General features: G+C 49.4%; 1 protein-coding gene across 1 annotated transcript; it reads right to left on the reverse strand.

Moving 5' to 3' along the window:
* Window positions 1-2,627: 2,627 nt before the first annotated feature.
* Window positions 2,628-5,357, reverse strand: ADM (adrenomedullin). Its single transcript, XM_043971414.1, has 4 exons — window positions 5,233-5,357; window positions 4,480-4,598; window positions 4,135-4,284; window positions 2,628-3,879 (listed from the first exon to the last, which is right to left on the reverse strand). The coding sequence occupies exons 2-4, from the start codon at window positions 4,575-4,577 to the stop codon at window positions 3,585-3,587; spliced, it is 543 nt and encodes a 180-aa protein (XP_043827349.1). The 5' UTR covers window positions 4,578-4,598; window positions 5,233-5,357; the 3' UTR covers window positions 2,628-3,584.
* Window positions 5,358-12,568: the final 7,211 nt, after the last annotated feature.

Raw genomic sequence — 12,568 nt, forward strand, 5'->3', positions numbered from 1 at the left:
GCATTTTCCTCCATTGAAAGAAAGATACTTAAGATGTCTAGGGGTGGGACATGAATTGAAAACTGGGACAACAGGAGGACACTGGCAAGGAAGGAGTACAGCTAGATGTCCTGCCATACCAAAGTCTTCAGGTCAAAGCAGGAAAGAGTTCAGGAAGGTTGAGAGGATGCCCTCAGGCCTTGTTTTTGTTGTTTAGTTGTGTTTGACTCTAGAGGACCCCATTTGGGGTTTTCTTGGCAAAGATATCGGAGTGGTTTGGACTTCCTTCTCCAGTTGATTTTACAGATGAGGGAACTGAGGCAAACAGGGTGAAGTGACTTGCCCAGGATCACACAGGTAGTGAGTGTCTGAGGTCAAATTTGAACTCAGAAGAGGAGCCTTCTAGACTCCAGAATCGCACTCAATCCAGTACACCATGATGGCAAACCACTGGAAGGGTGGGACACGACAGGAAAACAACTAAACAACCACCCCCCACCCCAGGCTACTTGTTATCCAAAGCTCTCTGAATCCAGGTCCTGTTTCACGGAATACCTGTTTTAGACCCAGACTTTTACCACACCCTACCATGGAAGTAGTGATCTTCAAGTCAATTGGTCTACAAATAGCTAATAAATCAACCTGATTAAGAGGGGAAAAAAAGACAAGTCTATTTTCCTCCATTGTGACAAGAACATAGTTTCAGAGCTGGAAGGGGATCTTAAACGCCAATATAGTCATTTTACAGATGAGGTTAACTGAGTCTTAAAGAGGTTAATTGACGTTCCCAAAGGTCAGCGGGGATTTGAATCCAGATAGTCAGATTCCAAATGCATAGCCGGTTCCCTGGTATCTCGTGCCTTCCAGGTACACGGCTCTGCTTCCTACCTCCCATCCTGGGAATCCCCACCCCCGCCCCAACCCCTTCCCCCCCATTATCATCTCGAGCGAGAGGGGTTAGAAAGAGACCGGGAGAGAGAGAGAGACCGAGAAAAGGGGGTGGGACCTTGGCAGGAGCCCCTGAAGTAACCAGACCGTAAGATCCCGCGGATAGAGCAGCCGCCCGAGGGAGGCGTTTCTATTTTTGGAGCTCACCTTCCTTTAATCCCCTATTACCTAAAGGGTATTTTTCTTTTCTTTTCTTGCCCATAGGTTATTTTTCTTTTCTTTACCAACCTGAGGATCTTTTAAGACGAATTCAGTTTGGGACCACAACTGAAAGGCGGGGAAATTTCTGAAGGTCGGTGAGATAGCTCTGGGTAGGAGTGGGGCAGGGTCCTCAGGGTGAAGGTGACCTTATTAAGGGAGTAAGTAGAGAAGCTGAGTACAGGCCGGGGACCTGGGACCCCCACCTCCCAGTGTGGGGTCATTGGTTCCCCTTACCCATCCACTCGCTTCATCATGGGCAGGGGTAGGTGCCGGAACTTGGCGACTTTCCCTTCCAAACCTTCTTCAGTGTTCCCTCGGTTTCCCCATCCCCGGTCACACAATAGAGAACGGAAGCCACGCTCCATCCTGGAAGCTCAGGCAGCACTTTGAAGTTAAAATCCCGAAGGAAAATGAAAAGACGAAAAAAGGAACAGGGCGAGAAGAAAGGGGGAAGGCGGTGGAGGAGACAAAGAGACAGAGGAGTAAAGGAGGAGGAGGGGAGATGGTGAAGGAGGCCGGCGACAGCCAGGTGTTTCTGGGGGACCCGGCGCTGTTCCTGGGCACGTCCCGTCCTGTCCCGTCCCCTCCCGCCCCTGGCTGGACGGAGCAGCTGCTCAGCACAGCGTGAGGCCGCTGAGTCACTGTCCCAGCGTCGGGAGCTACCGCGCAGAGCTTGGGGGAACCGGCCTCGGTTGGCATCCGAGAACTTTTTTTTTTCTCTTTTCTTTTCCTGGTTAAAGTTGTGTGCCGACTCCCACGTACGAAGCTGGATCAAACCGCACGTACCTCATGACGGCTCGAGCTGAGGTGTGCCCCTCGCGGCTACCCACAGGTGGCGCTGCAGCCCCGTCCAAGCCAAGCCTCCGCCGGACTTGGCTCCGGCCGAGTTAGTGGGGGATGTTCTGTCTTTTCCAGCTGTGCTTTCCCGGAGGTGCGCGGGCAGGGCGCACAGATCCGGTGCCTTCTAACTTTTCCTGTGACCCTCGGCCCGGGAAAACCCCTCACTTAGAGACCCTTGAAAACCACCGACCCTTCTCTTTAGGTCACTTCTCTTGGCCTTGGGAGGGCTACATCCCTAAATCCCGGGCTCTGTTGCGCAACGCTGAGTCGACTTCGCGTCTGGTCTCGCACCCACCAGAGCTGTCCAAGTTGTGACAAAGGGCCGTGAGCTTGGGCGCGGGCGCCCGGACCCAAACCACGGAAGGAGCACGTGCCGGGGAGAGGAGAGGGCGCCCCGGATTGATCCTTGACCTTGTGATCCTCTAAGCCATTATGATTCTGGGTTGGGAAGAATGAGGCTTGTGGGGGCAGCGTGTCACTTGACCCTCGCACCAGCTAAGGGTCCAAACCGGAGAAAGCCAAGGAGTGTACGAGGGAAAAGATTTCTACCCAGTCAAGAGAAGGGGGAGTCGGGAAGGGGATCTCCACTTGCACCCCTCCACTACCACCCATTAGAGTCCAGTTCTCTCCAAAGACAACTGAGTCAAGAACCACGTACATCAGTATTGTAACTTTATTAGTTCTGCGATTCGCCATATCACCACCCCTTTTAAGAAAATATAGTATACAGAGACGTGGAATTTTCTTTTCCTACCAGGACGGAATGTCACACACTCACACTTTCTCAACACACTCACTCATTTCACACACACCCGCAACATGGCTGTGAGAGGGTTAGACCAGGCTGAGACCAATTTTGTGACATTCTCATATTAAAATTAACACGAGGGGAGGAGATATACACTACTTTAAAATGCCCTTATACAATATATAACGTACAAAAATAACTCTGAATTTACAAAAAACAAAAACCTGACGGTAAGATAAATATCAGATAGTTACCTCTCTATGAAAACACATTTTAAAAAGCCACCATTGCACTTTTCCTCTGTTATGAAAAGATCTAGTAGTTCGAGACTCCCGCCCGACAGGGGGGAGAAGAAGCCGGCAGACTCTCAGTTTGGGCCCCTTCAGAAAGTCCAAGTTCCCTAGATCTTCCGTTCTTCACACGGCGCAAATCCCGGGCATCTTTCTCCCAAGCCCTGGCCTTCTCTGAATGATTCCTCAGGGGACCCTGGGCCCGGCCTGGGTCCCCACAACTTGGATGCTGGTTGGGGTCTCGGTGAAGCAAAGGGCGTGGGAGCAAAATGTGACCGCGGACGGTTCCCACTTGGAGAGGACGCACTCCTCTCCAAGGAGAGGGATGAGGGAGACTGCAGGAGCTCCTCTTGTAGACCTTACATCTGTTGCGCCCAAGTTCTCCATCCCGCAGGACTGGCCCTTTCCCCACACGTACGGAGGCCGGCCGGCCGGCGCCCATTGGGTGCAGTGCTGTGGTTTTGCCGCGGCTACCGCCCCCCCTACGTCCAGAGGAAGACGGCCCCTAGAAGTGGCGCCGGGCGCAATCGGCTCGCAACGCAGGCTGGCTCGCTGAGCGACCAGAGGCGCGGCTGCCGCTACTGCCGCTGTGGCCGTCTTGACATGGAAGAGGAGGAAAAGAAGGGGAATGTCCGGCCAGGAGAGTCCTTGGCAAGCGAGCGCCTACGCCGGCGCCCGTAGCCCTGGGGGCTGATTTTGTTGGGGGGCGCCGAGCCGTCCTTATCTTTGTCCGTGAGCTGGTAGATCTGGTGCGCCAGGTTCTGCAGAGTGCACGTCCCAAAACGGCAGCCGATGCGCAGGCTCTGGAAGTGCGGGAAACTGTTCATGCTCTGGCGGTAGCGCTTGACGCGTATGCGGGCTGCCTCCGGGCTGCTGTGGGATAGGAGGGACGGAGAAAAGTTAGATAACTCGAAGAGCTTCCAGGAGCCGGCTACCGGCCTGCGCCGAGTTACACCGGAGTCTCAGCCCATCCCCTGGACGGGGATTAGGGAAGTTGCTCCGTCGAGGAACCTTTCTTAGCTCCATCCCTTCCCCAGCTCTGGACCTGAGTTGGGGCGGGGCGGGTGGGGGTGGGAGCAGCAGCTTTGGAGAGGAAAGGGATTCCCCAGGAAGGACCCACAAAGTTACCTGGGCTGTGGACTGCGGGAAGCGCCCTTCACGTCCTGGGTCCGGATAAATGTCTGGATAGGACCAGCCTTCACTTCGGCTAGGCTAGCGAGGGGATTGCTCGGCACCCGCAATTCCCTCTTTCCCCGGCTCAGAGCCCATTTGTTCCATCTGGAAAGTAACCAACAGCGACGCCATTAGCACCCCATGGGACGAATCCCAGCACCCTCTCTCCTTGGTGAGTGGTAGCGTCAACACTGTGCCCTTTTCTCCAGTGCCCTGAGCTAACGGAGGATTCCCTCCCTCCAGAGAGTCTTTTAGCCCCTGAACCCAACTATTTGGGTAGAGAATATTGTCGGGACTCACTTTTTTCTGAACTCCGAAGCCAAATCGAGCCGCGCAGAGTCTGCCCCCAGGAAGGCGAAGGAGCCCAGGTAAATTAGGGCGACTGGCATCAGCTGCATTCCGGCGGCGATCCGGTCACCCTGGATGAAAGAGAGAATCGAAAAAGTCAGTCTGGCTCTAGTCCTGGCTTCGGCTCTAGCCCCTTCCCTGACCCCGCAGCAGCTCTAGTCCAGCCCCCAGCTGGCTGAGCGCCGCAGACCAGTGGCCCCAGAAGTGTCCTAAGCAAGTCCCTGCTCTTGTTTGCTCAATCGCTTATCGCGCCAGGGCAGATAAAGGCGCCTGCAGGCTTTGCATCAGTCAGCCAGCTGAACTGACAGGCTGAGCTGGGAGGGGGAAGGATCCCCTACCCCGCCAGGCAACACTCCCGAAATTCTGAGGTTGAGACTCACTTTGAAACTTTTCTAGGAGCTTACTATCTTCTGGGATAGAAGAGGGAAACTTTCCCTTGGGAGGGATCCAGAGCTCAGAGTAGCCCCAGAGCTCATTCGCAAGGCATGGGCTCACTTCAATATTTTCTTCCCCCCTCCCCCCCTCCTTTCTCCCCCCGTCCAGCTCTCAGTTCCAGCAGTTTCAGCAGGGTTGTCTGCAAGAGGCACAGGGAAAGTCGGTGCAGGACCTGAAATTTCTGATCAGCTACTTCAGAGATAACTAAAGCCCATTCCCCTCTACCCGACCTCCACTGCTGCCCCTTCAAGCCCGAAGGTCCACCCTTACCTGCCACTGAAGGTAATCCAATGAGAGAGTCAAAGAGCCCCACCACCAGTAGAAGTGCTATTAAGAGCCCGACGTAGGAGTCGAAGAGAAGGCGCAGGAGCAGCAGGAAGTCTTTAGGTCTCCAGTTAAACCTCTGAAGTGTCCTGCGCTTGCCTCCTATTTTTATAGGAGCGCTCAGCGGGGGCGGGGCTTGCTGGGGGTTCCACTGCGGCCGTCGCTGGCGCTGCTGCTGTTAGTGCAATCTCTTCCTCTTGCTCCGTGCGTCGAGGGCGCCAACACTCGTACATTTCCTGCCTCAGCCCCCCCCCCCGCCCCAACACCCAGTGTAAGGCGAAGAGCTATCCTTTGGGTTAGGGTAGGGTGGACAGCAGTGCTTCCACAGCACCCAGGCTGCAGGAATTATCATTCATGGGCCGGGGGGCCTGCGCGTGCCCACTCTCTCCCCGCCAGATCATCTCCTGGCTAGCCCCTGACTACATTGATGCCCAGGCGAGTTTCTAGCTCCCGCCCAAAGCGACTGGGCTAGTCCTCAGGAGCCGAGGGTTCAAGGTCATTGGGACTCTTTTGGGGTCTCCCTCTCCTCCCACCTTGCTGTCTTGAGAAGCACTTGAACTCGGCCTCAGGCATGGTAATGAGGGGAGGGGATGGGAGTGAGGGAGGTTTGCTAGACATCACCTAACAAATGTCTGAGACGCCGGAGTTCTGGAAAATACTAGATGGGTTTGTCAATGGGCACGAGATCAGGAAAGCTTGGGCAGGGGCTTTTTCTGTGGGGAGAGCTTGTTGAAATTTCAGATGTTTTACTCGGGTGTGTAAATCTAAGACCGAGAGAGCAAGAACCCTGCCTTCGGATGTTAAATTTGTGGTGTTATTGTGGTGTTGTTCTGTGTTTTGAACGTTTAGGAAGGAACTGGTTGGCTTCTTGCCAAGAAGCTTCCGACTACTGTTGGAACCCTAATGCCTTCCCTCGAGGTGAGGGCGAGATGGGCACCAATGCGAAGACCCCGTTGACTGGGCTAGGACCTCTCCCTGGGGTTAGGGGTCGGGGCTGGGTGTTTGTGGGGACACGAAGATTGTAGCCGCGGAGTTGAGTAGTTTTGCAGGCCACTGTAAATCTTTATAAAATCTTTAAAGGCTGCAGCGTGATGTAATGGAAAGGAAGACCGGACTCCAGTACTTCCCAGCCCTGTGACCTTAGGCAAGTCATTCGTCTCTGAGTCCCTACTTTCCCCTTCTAGAAAATGGTCGCGATATTAATACTGACATACCCCTCTTGTCTGTGAACTCTATTTATATCCTGGTAACTCAGTTGACTTTACTTCTATCTTCTCTTCTGCAGGTGCTTTAGGTCCGAGTCCCGGACTCCTCACCTCCTGTGTCTGGTTGGCGGCCAATCAGGACTTCCTAGCCCTCTGGTTGAACAGGTGCCTTTGTGGTCCAGAGCTCTGGGAGCCTGGGCCACTCCCGACCCCTCTAGGAGACCCGTGTGGCAGCCGCTTTTCATCCCTCCTTTCATGTCCCTCGCTTCTAAGGTGTGAGTGGAAAGACCAGCTGGATCGAGGTCGCATCAGAGGGGGATCACCTTGGAGTGAGTCACTTGAGCACGGAGGAAGATTTGTAGTGGCTGTGGGAAGGTTGGGGATGTCCCCCGAACCCCCGCCCTCCCGAGCTAGGCTCAGCAGCAACCTCTGGATTCCCGCCGCAGCTATGGGAGAGTGGCTTCCCCGGTGCGCTCGTGGCGAGGGTTCTCTGGGCTGTCGACTCATTAACTTGGACCCGGCTTAGAAACGCCTAGCTATGCAGGTAGGGCAGGGACAACACTCACTGTTCAAATATTTATTGACTGCCTGTATATGTGTTAGGCGGGTTCATCCCTTTAGCTTCTGTCATTTTGCTCATCTTCCTCCCTTTTAAAAATATCTCACTTCCTCTCTCTGTATCCTGCTCTCTCTGTGTCTCTGTGTCTCTGCCTCTGTTTCTCTCCCTTCCTTTCTCCCTCCCTTTTCTTCCTCTTCCTTCTCCTCCTCCTCCTTTTCCTCGTCCTCCTCCCAGAATCCAACGCTTAGCAATAGACTTTTCATAAATGTTTATTCAACTGAATTATAGAATGTTAGAGCTAGAAAAGACCATAGAAATCATGTAGTCCACCCCTCCCCCCACCTATTTTACGGAGGAGGAAACTGAAGGTCTAGGAAGTCAAGGTGCTGAGCCAAGAATCGAGTTTAAGAATAGCGATTGACTCCCAATCTCTTTCAGTTCCCTATTTGTTTTTACTGCTTTCATCTCTGTCTGGTTGCTCCAGAACAGGTTACTTTCATTTGTCCCCTTCCGTCGTCCGTGCTCTGTCGTCATCCTTGGGAAAGGAAACTTTTCCTTTGGGGAACTGAGTGCCTGGACGCTACCTGAGTGTGCCGGACAGAGGGGTGGTTTTATGCCCACCTTCCATGGAGGTTGCTCCTTGGAGTAGCTAGTAAGGAGTCTGTAACGCGTCATGCTGAGCTGTCAAAAGCCAGTCTGCTCACCCCAATCCCCAGTCCGCGGTCCAGAACTCTTTGCTCCCTTCCAACCCCGCCACTCAAAGACAGTGGATTAGAGCAGCTAGCTCTCCTGGAGTTAGAGCGAGTGCCACAGAGAAGGTTCGTGGCCAGAGGTGGTGTGAAGTCTCTCGGAGTCTGAAGAGTCTCAGTTCTGAAACGAGCTGGGCGATCCTGGGCTACATCTCTTCAGGTATCAGTTTCCTCATCCATAAAATGGGGATAACAATGCTTGACCGGGTTGAGAGAAAGCGCTTTCTAATCAGAAGGGTATAAGGATGTAAGCCATTAATCTGCTCCCAGCCCCCAAGAGGGGAAAGGGGAGGGGGGCGGCGGCGGCGGGCGAGACCTTTTAGGACAAATGATGCTTTCAAGTGAGGGCTTCCCCTCCCATTCCCGCCAGGAGAGACCCATGTTCTGGCTGAGGCTCAGGGCAAGCACTTTCTTCCCGCCCCGATCCCTAGCAGGGGGTCGGCCGTCCGGGAATGCCAAACAGCAAAGCTGAAACTTGGCACGCCTCTTATCAGCCCAGGTGCACTTGGCTGCTCCTGGGACGTTAGATCTGAGTCTAGGAAAACACTTCCCCGGCCCGCCCGGCCCCGTCCTGCCCCCGGTCCCCTAATTCAGATGCTTTCCTGCTCTAAAGAGCGAACCAGCTCTGCCTGCTTTGTTTGCGGGAGCTCCCGCTGCCTTCTGGAGTGAGCTCGTGTTTTCCAAAACGCCCTGGAATTTACCTTGGCAGAACAGGCACACCATGTGGGATTTATTCCTCTGTGGACATTCAACGAGTTTAACCACTTCATATCTCTCCTGTTCTAGGAAATCTATGATGTACAATTTTTTTTTCTGGTCACATGCCAACTGAAATATTCCTTGGTAGAATTCAGATGTTTCTTTTTCATGTATACCCGCTTTCCATCCATTTAGGTCTCTGTGGGTTTGAATTCAGACTGAGCAGAAAGTCTCCCCCTGAGACTGCCCAGGTCTTGGGAAATGAAAAGAAGGAGGAAAGAGGTAAGATGGAAGGAAAAGTTGGAACCCAAATAATGTTTTTCAGATTCATGTAAAGAACCATATGCTAGTTTATACATATCAGAGCATCAAGAAAATTAAAGAAGAAATCCCAAGTAGATTCCCACCCCCTCCATGTGTGGGGTGGGGGATGGAAAAATATTTCAATTTAAATTATAAGTTCTAAGGGGGCAGACCCCTGAATTTTATCTAAATATTATTTTTATCTCCTTTAGTGCCCATTGAAGAACTTCTCATTGGCAATAAAAAAATGCTTGTTGAGTTGACTTAACGCTAATCAGCCAAGAAAAGAGCTTTGGAGTGTAAGACTCCAGAGGCTCAACAGTTTAGATGACAAATCAGTGGGGACAAGTTGCAACGAGTATGTGTATTTAACCCTCTCTCCCCTACCTAAGGGAGCTACAAGTAAGTATTTGGTCTACACCTGTTATTTTGATCATTTCAGAAACACTCGGTATGGAAAAGCCCTACCTTAAGGGCAGATCAGAAATTCCTTGGGTCTGTAACCCTTAGAATTAGAGTTACTCTGGGGCATTAAGAGGTGAAGGCCCTTTATTCCCCGGCCAGTGTGAATCAGCAATATCATTTGAACCCAGGTATATATGAGAGGCAGGATTTCTACCACTATACCAAGCTGCCATATCTATATCTCTATCTATCCATATCTATACCTACCTCTCTTTATATGAATGTACACACAGATTTATATACACATATGTATATGTATGTGTATACATATACTACTTGTGAAACTTTTACAGGTGTCCACAGTGCTTAAACTACCCTAACTATCCCTTTTCTCTGTCTTCAGTTAGACACACAGCAAAATAATGTTTAAAACATCTGGCCAGGGGGCAGCTAGGTGGCACAGTGGATAGAGCACCAGTCCTGGAGTCAGGAGGACCTGAGTTCAAATCTGACCTCAGACACTTAACACTTACTAGCTGTGTGACACTGGGCAAGTCACTTAACCCCAATTGCCTCACTAAAAAAAAAAAAAAAAATCTGGCCAGCACCTTCCTCTCTGTCTTCCCGTTGAATGGAGAGGAGGTGAAGACTGAACATCGCCTACACTTGTGACATCGCCTACACTTTCTCTAAACTCCGGATTAGAAAAATATTCTCGGTCACTTCCTTAAACTGTTTTCCAATTGAATTTTGAGAACAGACCCTGCAGAAAATATTAGGCTGAATAATGTAATGCTTAAACTATGTGTATGAAAAGAATAGAATGTTTGCTTCTTTGAAAAAGAAGCATTTGATGTTGATTGGTTTCCCTTTTAATTTGACATACAAGGTTTATACTAACTTTTAGGAGGCTGTTTGAAGGGAAGTGTATTCAAGGTGTTATATATAAAGCTCTAACAGAAATTTTCAAACTGAGAATAGGGTCAAGGATAGGATAGTAGATGGAGAGGCGATCTGTGATTTCACTGGTAAAGTGAATTCTCCCCTCTACCAAAACAAGGCAGCAATCCTCAGCAATTTAGGGCACTGAGAATTTAAGTGACTTCCCCTGGGGCCTGCTAGTAGAAGTGTCAGAAGCAGGAACTGAATCCAGTTTTCTCTAGTTTGGATCTGTAAGACATAATTATTCACACACCGGAGCCTCGGGGTGAAGAAAAAGATTCCACTTTATACCCTCTTAGTTACAACCCCCTTCCTCAAAACCCATTGAGAAATTTGCTTCCAAAGTCTGATTCACCCCATCAGTTTAGTGGAATAGGGTGATTCTCTGAAAGTCCTGCCTAAAACAAATGGAGATCTTAAGTCTCTTAATCCAGGTATATTTTGTCTTATTTTCCTCTGATATATAGGATTATGGAAACTTGTTCATAATTAAACTAGATAAGGAGCCACCCTCAAAGCTTAAAGGAGACGCTGTAGTGGGGTTTTTTGTTTTTGTTTTTTAGGACACGTACAAGCATGGTCATTCTTGACATAGCAAGCAGTCAACATGAACATGTGAAACTCCTTATGTCAAGAAATGGAACAATCAGGGTAAACAAAATGCAGATGGGGTTATAGGAAATAAGTGGATCAGTGGACAATATGGCCGAAAGAGTTTATTGAAAGGAGGGAATGCAATTAGGATGTGCATCTCCCCCTCTAAGGATGAGGTTAGGGAGAGCAGCTTCCACCAGGCCACTAGATTCCACCAAATGGGCTATTAGGGATATCATACTGGGCTGAATGAGCTATTGATTTGATCCAGTGCAACTTTTCTTATGTGCTTGTGTCTTGAATGTTATATATATATATATATATATATATATATATATATATATATATATACACATATATATATATATACACACACACACACACACACATGTATATATAGGTATATATTTAGGTAAATGTATATGTATGTATACAGCAGCTAGGTGGTACAGCAGATAGAACTTCAGGCCTGGAATTTGGAAGGCCTGAGTTCATATCTAGCCTCAGATACTCTCAGTTTCCTCTTCTGTCAGATGGGGATAATAATAGCACCTTCATTCTAGACTTATTGTGAGGATCAAATGAAGTAATATTTGTAAAGCTTTTAGTACCTACTTCCTAGGGTTGTTGTGAAGATCAAATGAGGTAATAATTGCAAAGTATTTAGCACAGTGCCTGGCACATAGTAAGCCCTATATAAATATTAGCTATTATTGTTATTACTATTATTACTCCTATTACATAAGTCTGATAAATTAGAGGTGAGGCTAACCAAGGCAGGATTGCAGTGACTTTGCAAAGGGCAGGTCTCAGCCTAGTACTCTCTGCCAGTGTAAACCTCAGCTCACGAATTTGTTCAGCAGACACAAACCACAGGAAGTACTTTGAATGATTTTTAGAGAACTAGCCACTTTACCCACAAAAGGCAGCAGCTCTGCAGCAGTGGGAAATTGGCACGCCTCCCTCCTTTCTTTATCTCTTTGCCATTTCCGCCCTGAGATGAGGAAGGAGATGCTTTGGGTCTTGGACACTGTTGCCGCTTTCATCCTTTGCTTGGCCCTGGAGTTTGTTCGCCAGGCTTTGGGGGAAACAAATCTGCGTTTGTTCAGGAGCTAGTGAAAGGTAGTGGTGTTTTTGTTGATCTCAGGGGATTTTCTGGCCTTTGGCCAATTCGACTAATCAGGCTATGTTGTCAGAGTCTTATCAGCCTCAGCTTCCAGGCAGCTGTTGGCTGGGGAGCAAAGGCCAAAGCTACTTTATTTGTACATGAAATACTTGTATGTACACGGAATGGATCCTCCTATTAGGTACATGTGTGTGTGTGTTACACAGCTATGCCACACGATGAAACCAGATTCTGCAAATTGCTATGTAGGACCTTGACTGGGTTATTAAAAACAAGTTATTTTAAAATGATACTTTTGAATTCAAAAGCACCGGACTTAGAAATAATTGGGTTAAACGAAATATTCTTAACAATGTCTTTTACAAAGCAATTACATCTTAGGAGAGCCTTAGGAAGGACACCACCAAATCTTAAGAGTTGGAAGACACCAGAGGTCATCTAATCCAACCCACACATTAAACAAAAAACCGTCTACAAAAACACACCCAGCAAGTAAGTGACTACGTAGCTTTTTGCTTGGAGAACTCGATTCAGAGGGATCCGGCTCTCTCCTAACGCAATCATCCCACTTCTGGATAGCTTTAACTGTCGGGAAATTTTACTTAAAAAGCCTAAATCTGCAGCTTTCACCTTTTACTCCTAGTTCAGAGAATATCACTTTCTTGAAATATTTGTTATGTGGAAAACGAAGCAGACACGG

This window comes from Dromiciops gliroides, chromosome 6 (assembly GCF_019393635.1).
Source record: "Dromiciops gliroides isolate mDroGli1 chromosome 6, mDroGli1.pri, whole genome shotgun sequence".
NCBI classification, from domain to species: Eukaryota; Metazoa; Chordata; class Mammalia; order Microbiotheria; family Microbiotheriidae; genus Dromiciops; species Dromiciops gliroides.